A 21,521-nucleotide genomic window follows, 5' to 3' on the forward strand; every position below is an offset into this window, starting at 1 on the left:
GCAATGACCACAAAATAAAATGACAACAGCTTAATAAAGCAGGCTTGATTGAATATTGAATTTTTTTTTCAGTTTGGGATATGAAACTTCTATAAATGTGTTTATTAAGAAGCTCTTCATTGATGGAAAATTATATATGCAAGCTTATTTCTCAATAATTAAATTCCTACAATTAGAGGTAGTAAATGCAGCTATATCATCAAAGGACATACTGCAAAATCTTTAAGGCAGTGCAGACTACACGTGGATCTCATTATATTCATCATTTCAAAGTAAACATCAAAAGGCATCTGGATAAAATAAACAGGGGCATTTTTCTACTTATTTCAAGCACTTCCCAAGTTCACTGTCTGCCTTAGAGTGTTAGATTAGAAGTTCAATGCCAATTTGCTCTCTTGCCTTTGTAAATATTTCTGTATTCTACCAAGAAGTTTATAGGTTTTTTTTTTTTTCTTTACTATTGAAATTTAGAAATCTCATAGTAATGTCTAGGTATGAATCTTCTTTCATTATTATTGACTCAGTTCTTGGTGATTTTTTTTTTTTAATCTGTAGCCAAACCTTTAGCTCAGGGGAATATATTTTCCTATGATGATTGCTTCTCCTCAATCAAGTCATTTTATCTTCCTAAGAATTTGTGTGTTGTATCTTTGAGTCTAAATTCCAGGTTTCTAATATTTACTAAGATTTTACAATTCCTTGTTTTCACACCCAAAGTATGGGATGATTCTTTGAGTTTACCTCTGGATTTCATTAGTAGCTGTTCTGTTATTACTTTTTCTATTTGCTTGTATGTTTTGCTATTTTATTTTTCCTTCAATAGTTACTTTCTAGAGTAATAATTAAAGGGTCCATAGACCCAGACTTAGTTTCTTTTGAGTGCTGGCCTGACAGTTTAATATCTATTTAACATTGGGCAGGGTATGTTAACTATGCCTTACTTTCCTCATCCCATAGCAATAATAATAACATAGCTTTCATAGGATTATTGTGAGAATTGGATGAGTTAACAGAAGTAAAGTTCAGAAAATAGTGCATGGTGAATAGCAAACTTTCAGTAAAACTACACAATTGTTCCTTGTACATAACACTGTTCTATTTTACGGGCTTCTCAGGTGACTCAGTGGTAAAGAATCAGCCTGCCAATTCAGGAGACACAGGAGATGTGGTTCAATCCCTGGGTTGGGAAGATCCATGAGAGGGGGAAATGACAACCCATTCCAGTATTGTTGCCTGAAAACCTCCATGGACAGAGGAACCTGGCAAGGTACAGTCCACAGAGTCCCAAAGAGTCAGTTATGACTGAGCACGCACACACATATCATTTACAAAGTGAAAAGAAGGCCAAAAAAAAAAGCCAACTCTTCATATATCAATGAGGACATTATTTAGAATTTTAAATAGTTTTCTTCTGATGATTTATCTGTAATATCTATGTTTTCTTTGTTTCATTGAGAATATTTGCTCTGATTTTCAGCTTTCCTCCCCAAATGACTGGTTATTTCATTATCTTTTCATATTTGCAGGTTCAGGTTTAGACGGCCCATACTGGTGGTGGCTGCTAATGGTTCCTTATGCTTGAGTCAACATTTGATATCATAAAATTGCAATGTTTGGGGAACAGAGAGGAGCAGGAAGTCATATTTCTTTCCAATTACGTGTACTGGGAATGAATCTGACAAATGTGATGCAAAGAAAAAAAGCAAGAGTGAGGTGGTTAAGTAAAGCTCCAACATCTACGACCATGCCACCCTGAATACACCCGATCTCGTCAGAAAAGCTCCAACTATATTTAGGATGGTGATAACAGTATTTGCAGGAAGCACTAGGGCAAACATTTTTTTTAACATTTTTCTGCAGAGCTTTGATAAATTTTAGAAGCCCACTGTGTGATTCTCATTGATAAAACCCACTCTTCCAAACATGACTTAAATAATGCTATCATTTCCCAAGCCTGGGTTTCCATCAGTTTTCTGTTGGAGAGATTCGTTGACTTGTCTCTCTGGGTTTCCCTACTTTGCTAATATTGGGCTTAAAAATGCCCTTGTCAGCTCCTTGGTGAACTCAACACATCTTCATTTTCAAAAACTAAATTCATGAAAGTGACTGCTTATTGATGTCACCCTTCCCTGTTTTCCAGCATTGTTACAGGTTTTCTTTTGCTCACTTGACACAAATCAGTTCCAAGACATTAGAGTATGAAGGGAAGGGAATGAATATGATTGGTTTAATTTCCCATCCTGAATCTGGAAATCTGTTTTAGCAATTGGAAATAAATGAGATGTTCATTTTTACTATGGAAATCTAGTTAGTTGAAGAACAGAATCTACAAAGTAATGCCATGTTAAGTTTGCTAATTTACCTAAAATGATGCAAAGTAAATAGCTGTCAACATGATTAAAATTACTGGCAATCTGAATTTAATTAATTTGAGAGCTGTGTTATTTTCTTACTTCCTTCAGCCTCTTGACCGCTTAATTAGTAAGATTTACTATTAATGCATCTCTAAAATTTCTATGCTTATCATCAAGAGTAATGACGTGGACCACTCAAAAGAAAAATCAGCCTGAATCACTTTTATTGACACACACTCCCATTATGAGGCTGTTTTCTCTAACAGTTGAGCTGTTTTAAATAAAGCTGTGTGTGTTTTGTGTGAGCTCAGTCGCTTCTGTCATGTCCAAGTCTTTTTGACCCCATGGACTGTAGCTCCCAGGCCCCTCTGTCCTGGGGATTCTCCAGGCAAGAATACTGGAGTGGGTTGCCATGCCCTCCTCTGGGGGATCTTCCCGACCCAGGGACTGAATCTGCATCTCCTGCGTCTCCTTCACTGTGGGAGGATACTTTACTCACTGAGCCACCTGGGCTTAATATGAAAATGAGACTTAAATCCCTGTGCTTATGGACCCGAAATATCCAGGAGGTAATATCTAGAGAAGAAAAAAAAAAAGCCCAATCAGCCAGGTATTTGAATCTAAAAGAATGGAGGTCACAAACTGACTGTATGTGAAATAAAAAGGACCAAAGACAGAGGCAAGATTTTGGAGTTATTGTTTACATAAAACCAGTCATGTCTATATCATTGTAGAAAGCAACTGGTACAATGAGAAGATTTACTTACTGCCAACCAAAATAATGGCGATTTATCCAAGTTGAATTCAGCACCTTTAACACACATACACACACACAATTGCAATTTAATTTATCTTACTCCTCCTAGCTTGTGAAATGGACTGGAAAATAACAGTGGCAGAGAAAGAGATTTGATGACAGAGAAAGAGGCTAGACTGACTTGGTCAGGTGTAGGCAAGTTGTCAGAACTGTAGCTGGGTTCGAGAGAGGGAAAGCATTTGGCTTTATGCAATGAAGGAAGCTCTACAGACATGCTGAGTGTCTGTGAGGTCACATGCTATGCACTCCAATCTACTTTTTGAAATTAATAGCCAGGTGTTATACCAGTTATGTACCTTAATCATTAATTATGACTGTGGCAGCAGGAGAAAAAAAAAATACGAGGACACATGAGCTGAGGTGATAAAGGGAAAGCATCAATCATGCACGACAAGAAAGCCAAAGATACCCTTTCTGCCTGGATGCTTTCATTTGTGACTCGACAGAGTCTCTCTCACATCAGACTCCAAACTTCAGAGACACCATTTCTCATTGTCTTTTTTTTTTTTTTCTTTTGTAGCAACAACCTATGGTTGTGAGACTCAGAGGAAAACACAATAAAATGTATATGTTGGCAATGTGCGAATTTTCCCGGTAGTATCACCAGGCTCCAGATTAAAGGCCATTGCCATAAACAAAACTGTCAGTCAAGTGTTGTGATTCTTTCAATAAAGGTTAAAGTAAGCTACATCATAAACAAATATTAGAATCAATAGTTAATAGTCATACCAGCATCACAGGTTGGTCCCCACTCTTTAATTTTGCTACAATGTCATAATAAATGCATTGCATATGTATCTTAAGAAGGTGGGTGGGGCAGGTGAATCTCGCCAAAGTTCCATACCACAGTATAAGACATCACAAAGTTTGGGAAGTAAAAACCCAATTTCCATTCTGGTATCAAGTGGTGTAAATGGGGTACTTAGAAACAGGGAGACCAAGAGGAATGAAGCAAGTGTCTTGCTAAGTGTTGGGTTCCGGTTTTCTATTGGATCTTGGATAGATGATTTCACTTCTCTAGTGCTCTCATCTATAAATGACTGGTTTTAGCCACATCAAGAATCCTTCTGGGAGTTTACATGTGAGCTTCATAAGGATCTGCAAGGACTATACACAGAAACTTATGTAAATCAGATTCTTTAAGGTTTATTTAAAAGATATGCATTAAAGGAGTGCTCCTCTGTGTACTAAAGAACTAGTTCTTTTAACTTTCCAATCTGTTATGAAACAATGCTTTAAAAACACACAAAGTATGTTTGACAAAGTATGAATTAATAAAAAATGAATATATACAACATAGAATCCTAAATGTTTCTATTAGATTAGACATTTATAAAATTACTCTGTTAAGTCTCTACAAAAATTTCTAAGTGCTTCCTACCACATGGGGTCACTGTTGTGGACTGACCAGCACTAGTTCACAAACCACACTTTAGGTAGAAATTGAGTTAAGGTCCCATCTAGCTTGAACCTTGAAAGTTTCTGTATGAAATCTAGATTCCTTAGATCCATTCTGCACCAGCTCTTTCTACCCAAATCATAGAATCCAACATGTCATCACACTCAAAATTCAGGTCTGTCTTCTTTAGAAAGCAATGTGAGATTGTAGAGACTAATGACAACAAGAACAAAATATGTTTCCCCAAGTCACTTGTGATTATTAATGTTCCCTGAACAGTAAGAGTAAAGAGTAGGGGAAAGCCTGTAGAACTAATCATCACAGAGACCAACCATTTGCTACCTGATCTACAAGTTTCCTCCTCTATGCTTCTCCAATTACATGATGACCCAGATCTGGAAAGTCTTTACCAACCCTTTATACAATGTTTATTTATAGTCTCATTCAAGATTCCTCACTGCATTTATTAGACACTCAAAGCTTACCATATCCAGGAAGGGGAAAAAAAAGGAAAAAAATACATTCTCTGCCTTCAAGTTGTTTAGATGATACCAGTTCTTATATTGTGCAAAGAATCACAACTAGGAAATGCAGAAGGAGCAATGCTGAAGAGACATCAAAATTAGGATGGAGGGTTACATAAGGCTTCTCAGAAGTTAGTTTTTTTTTTAATTGTATCTTAAGCCATGACTACCTGGTGATCTGTCTATAATACTAGAGAAGTTTAGTCTGCTCACTGGACACTTGTTTGTGGTTCACTACTTCTTTATTGCTACCTGCTTGAATAAAAAGAATACCCTTCCCAGAGAGTAGAGCTTTCTTTGATAAAGAGTACTCTAATTGATCAAAAAAGGAGTGTGTGTATGTGTATGTATTAATTTTGCACGTTTGGTGGGAGATAAGCAAAGAATCGGGAAGAGTGGTGATTATCAAGTGAATGGTGAAAGGTATCATCAAATATGACTTTACCAAAGAATGTGGCAGGGAGGATGAAGCAAGCGGTGAGAGACGAGGCTGGAGAAACTAAAGGCTGAGGTCAAAAAGTTTCTTGGATATCTTCCTAAAGATTCTGGATTTATCCATAGACCTTTTAAACTCATTTAAAAGGTTTTTAAGTAAGGGAGTGATAGAATCAATACTTTGTTTTAAAAAGATCATTCTGGCAGCTTTGTGAAGGGTATCTAGGAGATGAGCAGGATAGAGCTGAGAGTGTCAAGAGATTCATTGAATAATTCAGGCGAGAAATCATGGGTACCTGGACTTAGTCAATGGTAGTTAGGAATGCAAAGAATGGGACATATTAGTAAGACACCAACAAGACAATGGGAGATGAATGATTTTCTGGATACTGGCTTGGTTAATTTGGAGGTTAGTAATTTCAATATCTGAAAGAGAACACACTGACATAAGTACAAGATGAGAGTGGAAAGAAAGTTCAAAAATTGAACATGTTCAATAATTTAAGGTATCTGCAGAAAGGTAAAATGGAGGTGTCTGTAGGGAGTTTGAAATAGGAATTGAGTTCAGAGATGGGTTCAGATGGCTGGAGAGAGAAAAGTTGGTCAGCAGTAATTGTAGGCATGAAATGGATGTGATCACTTTGACAAGCTTTGCCTGAGGAACTTCACTCCACAAGAATTTATTTTATTCTATAAATAGGTGGATTTTTATCTCTTTCATGTTCCCAAACAGTACTAAGGAGGTCATACAAAAATAACCATTTTTTACTTAAAAATTAAGTGAGAAAATAAGCTAAAGAGTAAATGATATAAAATAATAGAGTTAAAGCTGGACCGAGATTCATACGCAATGCACAAACAACTAAATACTGTTCATTTCCCAGGGTCAGGTCACATTTTTGGCTCAGGATTTTCAGTCACCAATGCAAAAGGGAAGTCACAAATTATATATTTATAACACATAAAATAAAAACAAACCAATTTCTCAAAAGTGTAATTATTTTTGGTACTGGGAATTGAGAAAAATTTCCTCATGAGAAAAACACTGAAACATAGTGAGCAGTGTTCTTGGCAACACCATTAAAGTGAATAAGAGTTGAAACATATAACTATTATTATATCCATCAATGTAAGGAGATGATATAACAACTAAAGTAAGGCAATTCAAAGGAGGAAGGAAGATAAAAGAGTGTACTCCACCCATAGAGCCTAGGTATGTTGGTTTGTATGAATGAACAGCTACAATTCCTTCAAGCATTCAACTGTAACACCCTGGATATATTTAATCTCCCAAACTAGACTGGCTACTTTCACCCACCTTCTCACTATTTAAGGTCACAGCCTTCCTCAAGACACATCTACTTGTCCCTTCAATATCCAATGATTTTCAGAACTATAATTAGCATGTATCAGATAAGTGACATTATTTTGATAACTCCTCTAAATCCAGTGGCTTAAATGATACCTGGAAAATAAGTAGTTGTTTAAAATATATTTTGAATAAATTACAAATTTATTAAATAAATAAGCCTGATGATATTATAAAGGCCAGTGATATAAAAATTAATGATACACTGTTTTTGCCCTCCAAGGACAAACAAAGTAAATAAAAAATACTAGAATTGATCATTCTTACAATAAATACTAACTGAATGACTACTCTGGGACAGGCACTCCTACAGGAGGCATTGGCAATACAGAAAGGAACAAAACAGAGAATGAACTCATGGAGTCTATGTTTCACAAATATATATATATGCCATGCTATATATATATAGCGTCAAATATATATGTGTGTGTGTGTGTGTGTGTGTGTATATATATATACATATGGCATCAAATACATATGTAATATATGGCAATAAATATATGTGTGTGTATATATATATATATGGCATCAAATATATATGTGTGTGTGTATATATATATGGCATGAGTTTGAGCAGGCTCCAGGAGTTGGTGATGCACAGGGAAACCTGAAGAGCTGCAGTCCATGGAGTCACAAAGAGTCAGACACAGCTGAGCGGATGGCAAGAATACTGCAGCGGGTTGCCATTCCCTTTTCCAGTGGATCTTCCTGACCTAGGGATCGAACCCAGGTCTCCTGCATTACGGGCAGATTCTTTACCATCTGAGACACCAGGGAAGCCCATAAATATGTTTATGCATGTATGTGTGTGTATATGTATATATTGGAGAAGGAAATGACAACCCACTCTAGTATACTTTCCTGGAGAATCCCATGGACAGAGGAGCCTGGAGGGCTTCGGTCCATAGGGTCACAAAGAGTCAGACATGACTGAAATGACTTAGCATAGCATAGCATGTATATGTCTGTGTGTGTGTGTGTGTGTGTGTGTGTGTGTGCGTGTGTGTGTGTATCTTGAAGGAAATGAAGGAGAAAGCCACACTTTTGTACAAGATTGGCCCAGACCAAAAGAAAGCAAAGAAAAAGAAGAGCAAGTACAAAAGTCCTGAAGCAATGTAGCAAAAATGAACTAAATCTACTGGTGAGTTTTAAGAAATAGCATAAGAGATGGTGGTGATGAGTTAGTGATTGTCAGAACTTCTAGGTCTTTGTGAGGACTCTGGTTTTTCCTTTGGGAAATTATTGAAAGATTTGAGCCAAGGAATGACACAATCTGACCTAGCGGTAAGTGCAGTAGTTTTGACTCATGTATCCAATATAGTATATGAACAGAAATGAGGAGTCATGGAAGGCTAAATAAGAAAGGATGCTTAGGAATTACCTGGACAAGGTGGGAGATAGGATGGGAATAGATACTCTTCCAGACTGATGGATACATGGCCTGAAGAAAGGAAACTAAGGTGAGAAAAAGTTTGCTATGCAAAGAAGTACAAGCAATGTATCATGGCCACAAAGCAAATGATAAGGCAGAGGGAGTGATGAAAGGCAACTAAAGAGATAAAACAGGAAAACACTGAAGGATTTTTGTTCATATCCCTAATCTTTGCAAATAAATTTCATATTCTCAGGGGCAGGGATAATATGTAACGTAAGCCATGTCTACGACACAGAAGTTATCTTCAGTGTCTACATAAACTCAGTGCAACTTAATTGATGAAATGATTTTCACCATGACTAGGGTGGATATCTATTGATAATGTCAGATGTTATGTTTGAGTGATTTTTACAAAAAATTACCGCTTGTCTATAAGAGAAACAGTTTCCCCCATATGAGGCCTTGGGGAGCAATAGCATGTTATCCTGCCTCCATCCATATGCTGAAGTCACCAGTAGAGAACTGCTCTGCTTCAGCTCAGGCTTCCCAGGTGGAACAGTGGTAAAGAATCCACCTGCCAATCCAGGAGACCCAAGAGATGTGGGTTTGATCCCTGGGTCAGGAAGATTTCCCTGGAGTAGGAAATAGCAACCTACTCCAGTATTCTTGCCTGGAAAATTCCATGGACAGAGGAGTCAGGTGGGCTACAGTCCATGTGGGGTCCAAAGAGTCGGACACGACTGAGCATACACACACACACACACACAGATTCAACTCACTTGGACCTGATCTTGGCAGCTCTAAATTCTAACAAATTCACAGCAAATGCCTGGGAATCCAAATTGTAAACCAATCATTATGCTCCAAATAGGAATATATATTCTAGAAAATGAAATCTAACATAGCTTCACTGACCTTCACAAAAGTCAGATTGGGATTTCCCTCAGATTGGGATAGGTGATCTGAAAATAAATGTATCTAAAATATCATAGTCAAAAGAAAAGATTGCTACTGATGCCCTGGCTTAAATAAAGTGGTTGGGTACTACATTCCTTCTCGATCACCTCAGGCTCTTGTAGTACAGGGAGTTTTATCATTTTCAGCCGCTAAAAGATAAATAAGGACATAATGTGCTGTAATTTCATTTAACTAGGCAACCCAATGTTCTAAATAAGTTTGAATGTTTGCCAATAGTTGGAAGAGACTTAGTGACTAAACAAAAACAATACAATGCACATGTATATGAATTAAAAGCAAAAAAAATGTTATTAAGTAAAAATTAATACAGAAGAAATACAGAGGCTATTTCCTTAAAAGTGAGGCTCTGTATGGTCACAGAATAAAATATGGATAGAAGGGGGAATGGGAAAGAAGAAAAGAGTACAAAAATAAACCAAACACTTAATAATTGATATGCAAACAACAAATAGAGTTGAGAATATTATTTTCTCAGGAGATTCTTTTGCTGAATTATTGAATTTTGCTATCTATGAATCCAGGTGAAATTCTCATTCTCCAGTATCTGCATGGTGAAGCTTTTTCAATAATAAAGTGAAGTCGCTCAGTCGTGTCCGACTCTTTGCGGCCCCATGGACTGTAGCCTACGAGGCTCCTCCGTCCATGGGATTTTCCAGGCAAGAATACTGGAGTGGGTTGCCATTTCCTTCTCCAGGAGGTCTTCCTGACCCAGGGATTGAACCCCAGTCTCCCGCATTGTAGGCAGACGCTTTACCGTCTGAGTCCCCAGGGAAGCCCTCTTTCAATAATAAAAGAAAGAGGCAAATCATTACGCAAGTCCCTGGTGGCTCAGACGGTAAACAATCTGCCTGCAGTGTGGGAGACCTGGGTTTGATCCCTGGCTTGGGAAGATGCCCTGGAAGAGGGTATGGCAACCCAGTCTAGTATTCTTGCCTGGAGAATTCCCGTGGACAGAGGAGCCTGGTGGGCTACAGTCCATGGGGTCGCAAAGACTCCAACACGATTGAACAACTAAGCAAAGCACAACATAAGACAGAGAAATGCAAAATGAAAGAATACATCGAAATGTAAGGCCAAAGGTCTAAACTGATGCCATCATTCACTTGCTCTGTCACTTCTCACTTCTGTGCCTGTTTTCTTTGCCTTTTCTGAAAAATGGGGGCATAATAATACCTCTCTTGCTTGCTTCATAGAGCTATGGAGCAAATGAGATCATGAGTGTAGGTCAATCATCTCCAATTCTTAAAGAGCTATGTAAATATCACTGACTTAGAAAAGTTATTTAATGCTGATGAGCCCCCAAGTATTCAAGTATCAGACAAAGCTGTTGCTGACCTGCCTACTTGTAAAGTGACCTTGTAAAGGTCAAGTAAGGTAGTTGAAGCACAATTCTTTGAAGTGTAAGTTACCATCAAGCATAAGGCTTTCAAATCTCTTCAAATAACTGTGTGGGGGAAAAGCTTATGGTTGACTAGAAATGGCAAAACTTTAGATGCATTTCATAATCTTAGGAAATAAGGCTGATACGTATAAAAAAACCTGCTGATGTTAAAATTTTCACCTCTCAGAGAGAAAAATAGATTAGCAGAAAATTCCACTATCAAAATTCTATAACATTAACTACCAATATCATTACAAGTGGTTAGGAAATAGTAAATTAAGCTTTGTAACACTTTCCCAAAGGAAGTGGAAATACACAGTCATTACTTAGAGTTTAAATTGGACTGGGAACGGTAGGCCAGCATGCATTATGGAGAAGCAATGCTTCAGCGGGAGCAAAGTGAACCAAATGACACTGCAGATCTTTTCCATATTTAATATTTGACAGGCAAAAATATTTGCGTGAATGCAGTAATGTGCTGGGGAAGCCATCACCTTGGGAATGCTCAATCAAAGCTTTAATACTTTTAATAAGCATAATACTATGAAAGCATATTTTTTCTTTCAAGTGCAACTCATTCAAGTTTGAGGGAATTGCTGAATCGTCGCACTATATAAAATCTAGAATGACAGCCTGATGTAAACAAAAGCAATCCTTTTATATTTTGTGCTGCTTTGAACAAAGACAGGGAATGTGGAGTAAGCAAGGGGATTTAGGATACCCTCAAGGCAATGATAATCAGTCAAAATCCTTGCTATATGACTAAGATAGAGTAGATAGGAGAAGGCGATATTTTTAAATAAAGGACAATAATAACTACAACATACATAGTAATCCAACATACACCAAAAAAAGGAAAAAAAAAATTGGATCTTTGTTCATTGGTAAAGTTAATTTGGAGAACTGGAGGTATAAGGCATAGCTCCTAAAAACAATTTTATGTTAATGATTTGCCATAAAATAAATGGGCCTCTCTCTCTGATTTTGCCCCAGTTTTATACTTCTCAGTCAAGTTTGGGGAGGCAGTTTTACTGGGGATATTTGGCTTATTTAAACTGTTGTGATGGAAGGAGGAGGATGCTACTGGCATCTAGGGGGTAGAGGCCAAGGATGCTGCTAAATGTCCTACAATGCATAGAATACTCCCCAACAGCAAATAATTATCTGGCCCCAAAGTTAATAGTATCAAGACTGAGAAACTATGTCCTAAGTTGAAATTACTCCAAAATTTACAGTGTGGGATAAATACTTAGTCATTCTCAGAATGAAAAACATGAAAATATGTTATTAATATTATTGTTCTTGCTTCTCTTCTGGGTTTTGTTTTAATTATAAAGTACATGGCAAAAAAATTATTCATTTGTATAATAGTTGTAGGGCTTTCTTTTCCGGGAGTTTTTGTTCCCCAATTAATTAGCATTTAGTGGCTTTCTTGTAATGAATGCCAAAAACACACAATCTCCCTAAACTTTCAAAAGAAATTATAAAATACAATGAGATTATTAAACTTTTCCAATAAAAATTTGCAGGAGATAAATTAAGAATATTTTTCTTCTTCAGGGATGTTATCTATAAACATTCCTTGGAAGTCTGAAATAAATTGAAAAACACATAAGCACAATTCTGGAGGCTCATTGTGCTCTTAATGCTGAAAATAGAATGTGAATGCTGGAGAGTTCATCTCTGAATGTGTCAGTGAGATGAGGCAGCTAAGAGTCAAGGTTATGTCGTGAATCAGATCTAAATCTCAGGTCTCTTGATGCTGTTTCTAAACTGATTCCTGTTCATCATAAACATGAAACAGCCTGCGTGACTAATAAATCATTCTAAAACAAGAACTGAATTTTTATTCTCAAAAATTTAGAATGATATTATATGAACAATATCAGAGTCAGGGCACATTATTACAAAGCATTTCCTTGCTTCTTGTAAAGTTTATCTGATTTGCCACATACAGAAATTTTTAAAAAATGAAATGTAATCTATCAGGAATTATATAGGATTAAAATTTGCTATAACAATTCTAAAAACTTTATTTTATAATATCTGTTGGCATTTATTTTAAAAAAGTAAAAAAAAAAAAGCAATAATCTAGATGTAGTTCACAGATTTTCTATCATGGCTATTGTGTTTTTACATATTATGGCTATTTTCTATCATGTTTTGCAAACTGTTGGTTTGAATTATTATGCTTGCTACATGTAAAAATGAAAACTTTCTAAATGAAATATTCAGATGGAAGACAGGAAGAGCTTAAAATAAGACATTCTTACAAGAACTGTGTTTTTTAGTTTGGCCACTGCAAATGAGGCCAAAGTTGAGGGAGACTCAGACCAAGAACAACTTCTATATATCCACAGATTTATCTTTCAACCAAAATTAAAGTATGGAGTACTGGAAGCAGCACAGAACTAGAAGCCATGATACCAGATTCTCCTGCTCACCTTGGCTGTTTCTAAGATGTTAAGAAAATTACTCGACCTCACTGATTCTTCATTCACCTAACGGTAAGAAAGAGGGATGTACAAAACCTCTCCCAAGTCTGAATTTTTATGATTTTATGAAACTTTAATCTCAAAAATCTTTTAATCTGCATGTAGGATATTTGCTGCTATTTAATTGCTAAGTCATATCCAACACTTTTTTGTCCCCATGGTGTTTAGCCCACCAGGCCCCACTGTCCATGAGATTTCTCAGGCAAAATTACTGGAGTGGGTTGCTACTTCCTTCTCCAGGGGATCTTCTGGAGCCAGGGATCCAACCTATGTCTTCTGTTTGGCAGGTGGATTTTTTACCACTGACCCATCCAGAAAGCCTACATATAGGACACAGCAGTTTATAATTTTTCACAATTTTTTATCTCAGTAAGGGTGATTTGTTTTATGACAAAAAAAATTACTCAAACTCGCTGAAATTAATAAAGGGGTTTATTGACTTGTCTTCCATAAAACCTCAGTCATTTCTTCCAGTTTTGTTCCATAGACTCAAATGGCATTCTCAGTACTTGGTTTCTCTCCATCTCTCAATTTTGCATTTCATATTTTGGAGATTTCACACATTTTATAACTAGTGGAAGTTGAAAAAATTAAGTTGAGGCCAATTATGCTAAAGGGTCTGTAGGATAACTTTCCTAAATGTGTTAGAGTTTTTAATTTTGTTGAGGTTGGAAGGGGTAAGGAAGAGAGATTTTTGTCAAACATACAGTAAGTAGCTGTTCAGGGGGTAAAATATTCTAGGGAAAAAAAATAGTAGAATAAAGCAAATAAACAAACAAAAGTACTTATGGGATTTAAAAGAAGATTCCTACAACTGCTTTTTGATCTTATCTCTGATAGAAAGGCCCAGAATGAAGCAGAGCTTACAAGGCAGCCGAGTTGAAGGAGTGTCTCTCATACATCTGTATGAAGATAAACAGCATTTCCATGGGTATCAGCAAACCGTGTCATCCCTCTGATCAAAAAACAACCAAGAGTTTCCCATACTAAAACCTAAGTATCTCCCCTACCTACTTCCTTCATCATTACCCATCTGCTCTCATGATAGCCAAACTTATCATGTTTGGACTCATTCTCTACAAGTTTTGCGTGGGCAGTTCCTTCTCCCTGAAATGTGCTTTCCTCTCCTAACTACCCCACGACTAGCTTCTCATCAGTAAGGTCTCACAGTAAATGTCACCTTCCTCAAGGAGGCTCTCCTTGAAACTATTAGAGTAACCTATTCAACAGTTACTTCCTATCACCTACCCTACCTATTCTCCCATCCTACCAGAAGCTTGCTTGCTCGCTTATCTTCTTTCTTTACCGTCTACCTCCACTTTCTAAGATGAAAACTACATAAGAGCAGGAGCTAAATGCCTGTTTTGTAGCATTCTTTAATACTTAGAAGAGTGCTTGGCACACAGCAGTAAATAGTTACTGGGGAAAAAAAAAAATCCCTTTTAAATCCCCCCCCTTTTTTGGCTTAGACAACTATCACAGAAAGTCCTCTCAAAAACTGGGGACTCAAAGGAAATAATTAGTCCATGAGAAATTGCCTTGTATAGGGTCCATTTCAAGTATTTTTACCATTTCATAATCACTTTTACTGAATGGGATTTGAATGGACTTTTAGAATAATGGTTCCAGTTATTTGCTAAAGTCACTTGCCATTAGTATCACAGAGAAAGAAAATTTAAAGATGTGACATGAATTAGATCATATTAATAAAATCCTGTGGCTAGTCTTCCCAAGGTCCAAGTGTTCTCAGAGCAGCTTAAAGAAATTTAGACATCTCAAATTCTTAGACATATAAATGATAATGAATGACACCTTACTTCCTTACAGGGAGTTTAACAAGTGGAGTCAGCTAATAAGACCATAACTGCTGTTGCCAAAAGGTAATGAGGCAACCAACAAGGAGAATGCAACGAGATATATGAGAAAGAGAAAAAACTGAGAATTACTGGATGCAGCTGGGGTTTTATATGAGTACCAATATTCATGACCTAGTTTCACAAACACCAAACAGTGATCTCTCAGTATCGACATGTGACTGGTTCCAGGGTCTCAGCAAATACCAAAATCTGAGGGTGCTCAAGTCCCCTATATAAAATGGTTTAGTATTTGTTAATAACCTACACACATCCTCCTGTAAATTTAAAATACCCTTCTATATATTTTAAATTTTCTCCAGATTACTTATAATACCTCATACAATGAAAATGTTATATAAATAGTTTGCACCATGCAACAAATTCAAATTTTTCTTCCTGGAACTTTCTGGATTTTTTAAATATTTTTCATCAGCAGTAGGTTGACTTTGCAATGCAGAGTTCACATATAAGGAGGACAAACTGTGGAAAGGACACAGAGAAGGCAAAAAATCTACAAATCTGCATTTCTTTACCATTGTTTTTAAAATTTGGGGAAATTGAAAATAAAAAATAGAAGAATGAAGAAAGCAAGAAGTTGTAGTGGATTAAAGGACAAGGCTAATGAGTATTACACCAAGGAAAAAATTTTAAAGGGGAAATAGGCAAGGGTCTTAAAAGGCTTGCTTTCTTTCTTTTCTTTTTAAAAGGCTTTACAAAACATTCTTCCAAGAGAGGGAACACAAGGTGTGCATGTGTGTCTGTGTGTGCAAACACATGTGCAGGTGAATGTTGAATGCAACTGTGAGGGTTCATCAGTGTCTCTAGAAATAGATTGTAGGAGGCACTTGGGTATAGGTTGCATTGTAATCAAACTTTATTTAATGATGATATTGAGTTCTGAATTTCATATAATTTTTATGTCACAAAATATTACTCTTTAGATATTTTTCAACCATTTAAAAATATATTAGAACCATTCTCAGGCTGTGGTACATTCAAAAACAGGTGGACTGGGTCCCACAGGCTATCATTTGCTTCTTCTATAAAGCAATAACATTCTATAACCTACAAGTGTGAATTTCAAAGGATCACAAAGAGGCAAAGCACAATGGGCATTGAGAGCAATAAGGAAAGAGTAAGTTCTTATTACTATCTCCAACAAACAGGAAATGCTACTTTTTAATTTGGTATTTCCTTCTGTACTTTTTTAAAATTCCTTTCAGAATTTATTCATTATTAATGTACATTGATTCTTCCATTATGGCATTTCTTCACTGAAGTGATTTTATTTTGAACTGAGGCAAAAAAAAAATACATTTGGCTATTTACTAACCTCAACATATACAACCATTGAAAGGTCTATGGCACCTAAAGAAATGAACTAGTTTTTATCCCAAAATGTTATGATACCTCAATGTCATTGAAAAAAATGCCAGAGTTATTTTAAGGGATTTCTTTTTCTTTCCAGAATACATTAGTTAGATTTCTATGTAATGCTGGACATATCATCTGTTCTTCCCCTAAAGGGACGTGCAGGTAAACACACGGGTGACTTCCACCTCGTTGGCACTGTGGCTGAAAAGGAGATCAAGCAAGGCTGGAACTCTTCGGGATCAGGCAAACCTGGGTTCTGCTACTTGGGGAACATGTGTTTCCTTGGGCAAAGCAGAATATTAGTTTTCTCTCCACTGAAAATTAGACCTTAGTTCCCTCATCTCTAAAGTGGAAAAAGAAATTTCTATTTCCCAGGGGAAATGAGAGGTTTAAATAAAGTTCAATGGAATGAGAAAGTATATGTGATGTTCAGATTGCGAACACAATGTGTAGAATCCATTATTATTCGTCATATAGCCTCTGTGATACAAGTAGGAACAGGTACAGCTTAACCCAGAAGCCTAGAAGTTGGTTGAGACTGGCTCTATATTTAAAATAAAACTCATTTCCAGAATTTGTTGCAAAGGAAGAAGTGATCCTGTCACAACTGTACTGAGATAGAAAAACATGGAAGGCAAAAAAGACTTTCCTTTAATATTGTTATTGGCTCATCTGATCTTAAAAACTAGATTTGTGCTTAAAAATTCAGGGCTAATTGATTGAGATAGGGGCAGGGTTTCCAATGCTCAAGAGAACCTGCACAATGCAAATCCTGAGGTCCTTTTTGCATAGTTCAAAATGAATGATGATAGTGTGGTCCATTCAAAAATGTGAAAGAGAAGTGGGGAGGGGCGAGGAGAGAATAAAAATATATCTTTCTAATTAGGTTTCAAGCATCCTTCTTCCAAAATAGAGCAGTACTTTGCCAGAACTCCAGGTCATTGAGAAGGTGGGATGGCACTAACACTTATATAAATTATGGCCACTTCTGAACTACATCTTATAGAAAATTAATAAATATGAAACACTGTTGAAATGTCAGCTACAACAAGGCAATATATACAAAAATGAAAATCCTCCTTTTAGCAGAAAAACCAACACAACTTTTAAATGCAAAAAGCAATTATTTGGTGAGTTTTCTAACTTTTTTTAAGATGCCATCAGTATTTCAAGAACTGATTTCTTTTTTATAATAAAGAAATGCTATCTGCTCTATCACTTTCCAGTCTTTCTGATAGGCATATACTAATGTCAGGAGGAGACAGAAAAGTTGAATATATAATATCTCATTATAGACTATCCACTGTTTAAACCTCCAGGCTGGCAATATGTATTTAAATAATATGTCATAAAACCTCTTGGTACATAATGATGTAATAAATATGAGAATGCCTCTAAGGCTAACTAACTTATTTTCCCAATTGTTAAGTTACTCCCTGCTATGATCCCATTACCAAGTGAAATTTTAGGGATATTCCTTTGGGCAAAAGAAATAGTGATAGGGAAAAATTTTACTAATTCTAGCTGGAATGATAAAACAGCCTCTTAATCATCTAAAGTGTTCTTTGTGGGCCAGATTCCTCTCTGCTTAAGTCAATCCAACTACAAATTCTCAGTGATTTTTAACATTCAACTTTCTAAGACAGTTATATTTCCAGATAACTGTTAGAAAACTTGAGATTTCATTCACTGATTCACTACATTTAGAAAAGAAATTATGTGTAAAATACAGAATGCAACATATATAAACATCAGAATGCAGAAACTTAACTTCATTAGTCAGACAGAAATTTGAGGAAATGGTATATGGGAAAAACAAATGTTAGGAAAACAGATGTGTATACAGACACACACACATATATTCTCCCAAATAAATTAGTCTTGAGAAAAAGTTATGTATACAAATAACCATACATAGAATGGATAGATTCCATGTGTATGTATATGTGTGTGTGTGTGTGTATATATATATATACACACACACACACACACAGAATGAGAATATAGGTCTATCAAACCCTGTAAAACTACTTCAAAGGAGTAGTTTCAGAAGAATATGGCAAGAAGTAGTATATTACATAGCTGATATCTTGGAAAAGTATTTCTAACCATCCCGAGCTTTAAAAATGCCCAATAAGCTCCTCTATGAATTTCAATGAGTATAAATTAAAACATATTAATTTTTTTAAGTTGCATTCCCAGGAAATGAAAAGACATTGTCCTGAGACCACCTATTTAAAGTGTGTTTCAAAAGTTTATGAACAGATATTGTTAGCAATAAATTAAACTGCACAAGAGAACTGCTTATAAAAACACTGCTAATGTATCATGGATCTTTGGTTTCAATCATAACATAAACATTGCTAGACTGGCCCAAGTCAATGGCCATTTAAAATGATGTTTTTATTTCTATAAAATATTTATTCTTTTAGAACCATGACACACTGTGGAGTTTCAGGTGACTATCTTGACTATTACAAGGAAATGGGTCTTCTGATATTGAAAAGTCTGCAAACAACAGCAGCAAAAAAATTCCAGGGATATATAGAAGCCAGTTCTGCCTTTTACTTATGTCTCTGAACGAGATCTTAATGATAATTTTTAAAATAAACACAACTTGGTATTGGTAAACATTCTCTAAACAGATTCACATATCTTCTTAATGTAAAAATCTTCCAGATGTGATGCCACATGCAGAAATGACTAGTAAGAATTGAGCTTTCCGTATCTGGTGAGGCATTTTTCTCTATAAGAGCCACAGGCGGCTATGCTGAGAAACAATGTGGTGCTTCTGTTCACACACACGTTCCACTTCTAAGACTTTGTACTTCTGACATATTTAGCCAAGCACTTAATTCAGTCTCATAATGTGCGTGTTCTTAACCCTTCCATCTATCTAAGATACCTGCAGATGGCAGTAGATATGACATCTGAAATGCCTACAGCCTGATTATTAAAAAAAATTAACTTGCATTTCATGTGGTAGTGGAGTGTGTAGATTCTGGCTTAAGATTCATAATTCTCATCTGTATCACAAGTGTATCACACTCAGAAGATAAAACTGTACTGAAGTAATAGAAGAAATTGTCCAGAAGCAGCAAAAAAAAAAGTTCACCAAAGACACAAAATCTTCTGACAAAATGAAACTCTGAACTAACAGATTGATATCAGGCCTTAAAACTTATATTACTAAGAGATAAAATGCAGGAGGCAGAAACTTAGAGATAGGGCCATTGCATTAAATTCATGATTACATTAACTACAAAGAAAAAGCACAAGAGACAAAGAAAAACATCCAAGAAACTCATCGAGATTCATGTTTCAAGCTATGAATTGATGTCTGAGAATATCTAGATATAGGACACTGATAAAAGCATTGTTATTCTATTGGACTATTTTATGAATTTCATTTGTTTTGAAATGAAATAAAATTTGACTGGCTTGAGTAGCAGATTATATACTTCAAATTTCACATGTATGTAGTATGTGTCTGTATATGTATTGGTAGGTGGATTTTTTTACCATTAGCGCCACCTGGGAAGCCCAAACAGATACACGTGTATGTTTAAATATATGTATTATACATACATGAGCTCAGTGGTAAAGAATCCGCCTGCCAAGGAAGAGACAGGTTCAGTCCCTGGTTTGGGAAGATCCCCCAGAGAAGGAAATGACAACCTATTCCAGTATGCTTGCCTGGGAAATCCCATGGAGAGAGGAGTCTAGTGGGCTACAGACCATAAGTTTGCAAAGAGTCAGACACAACTTAGCGACTAAACAACTATACATACATACACATACAATCACATATACAATAGACTCTGGTCCACCTCTATGTCATGTGGGTACTTCTACAATTTTTTAAAATAAATAAAACCAATACCTGTTCTTTCCCCAGGTTTATTCATGCCACTGTGAGCCAGGCCTCAGTCAAAGTGCTTTACATATTATTCAAATAACATCTGATTTATACATTCATTACTAAATTTTACGTATAAAAAACTGAGGCATGAAAAGGCTCAGTAACCTGATGAGAGCTATGGTTTTGTAGCTGGAAGAGCAGCTATCTGAGCACCAGCAGTCTGACTCAGTTCTCTCTGTGTTTAACACTGAACTATACAGTCTCTCTGGAGAGGAAATGGCAGCCCATTCCAGTGTTCCTGCCTGGAGAATCCCAGGGATGGCGGAGCCTGGTGGGCTGCCGTCTATGGGGTCGCACAGAGTCGGGCACGACTGAGCAACTTAGCAGCAGCAGCAGCAGCAGGATACAGTCTCTCAACTGAGGTGGGAGATGCAAGAAAGAGGAGGAACTCATTAAACCAGGAAGAAGAATATATTCAGAAGGATTTGAAGGCAGAGGAAAGCCAGCTGATTCCAAATAGTCCTTTCAAGCTTAAAAAATGAAAGAAATAATTTAAAAAATAGTATTGGATAATATACTATGATGTGGTAGGTATATACAGATAATATTAATACCAGAACAGTTAAAACTTTGGTAGATGATTATTTATTTACTCAACAAATAAGAACTTCAGGTTTTAATCAAATAGATGTTCCTCTTTTGTGGCCTAAAGGAAATCTAACAGGGTCATGATAAAATTATAGCCCAAAACCCATTCACAGAACACCAGCCACTCTTTTAAATCTCTCCTAATGACACAGTGGGCATCAAACCAAGTTATAGGCTTGAATTAGTGTCAGCATGGAAGATTATTCCAGGTTATCTCTATTCCAAATCTTCATTAAACAAAGACCCATATCTTAGTGATCTACATTGGAAGCTATCGATATTTCCTGCAGCAGTGCTAGAGAAGCCACAGTGAGTAAAGACTGAGTCAGCGAGGTTATGTGGCCAGGCTGAAGGTAACAATGTCAGAAGCAAGTTAGATACTTGGCAATAACACACACAAGACTGGGCAACCTTGGGCTTAGAGACCTTGAATAACGTCTCTTAGATAATGTACAGAAGGTTGGGAATTTTAAGTTAAGCAGTCTATGAAATGACCACAACATCCCATTGAAAAGTTATGATGAAAAGATATATTACATACAATGACCCCTAGAATGTTATTTTACTTTCAAGACAAAAGTGTGACCTCAGGTCGAATATCCAAATGGTAAAGAGGTTGTTAGGAAGTGTGACTCTACATGGTTTTGATGTTGG

At 36.4% G+C, this 21,521-nt stretch overlaps 1 protein-coding gene across 4 annotated transcripts in view; it reads right to left on the reverse strand.

Annotated features, from left to right (window-relative positions):
• CTNNA3 (catenin alpha 3) overlaps nt 1-21,521 on the reverse strand; it is a 1,812,800-nt gene that overhangs the window by 758,014 nt on the left and 1,033,265 nt on the right. For 2 of the 4 annotated variants that reach the window (XM_043926196.1, XM_043926197.1), the window contains exon 10: nt 8,280-8,339. The exons of the other annotated variants lie outside the window; for them this stretch is intronic. In XM_043926196.1, coding sequence (XP_043782131.1) covers nt 8,280-8,339 — 60 coding nt within the window. The remainder of the gene's footprint in view (nt 1-8,279; nt 8,340-21,521) is intronic. 4 annotated transcript variants of the gene reach the window in all.

This window comes from Cervus elaphus, chromosome 15, assembly GCF_910594005.1.
Source record: "Cervus elaphus chromosome 15, mCerEla1.1, whole genome shotgun sequence".
Classification (NCBI taxonomy): domain Eukaryota; kingdom Metazoa; phylum Chordata; class Mammalia; order Artiodactyla; family Cervidae; genus Cervus; species Cervus elaphus.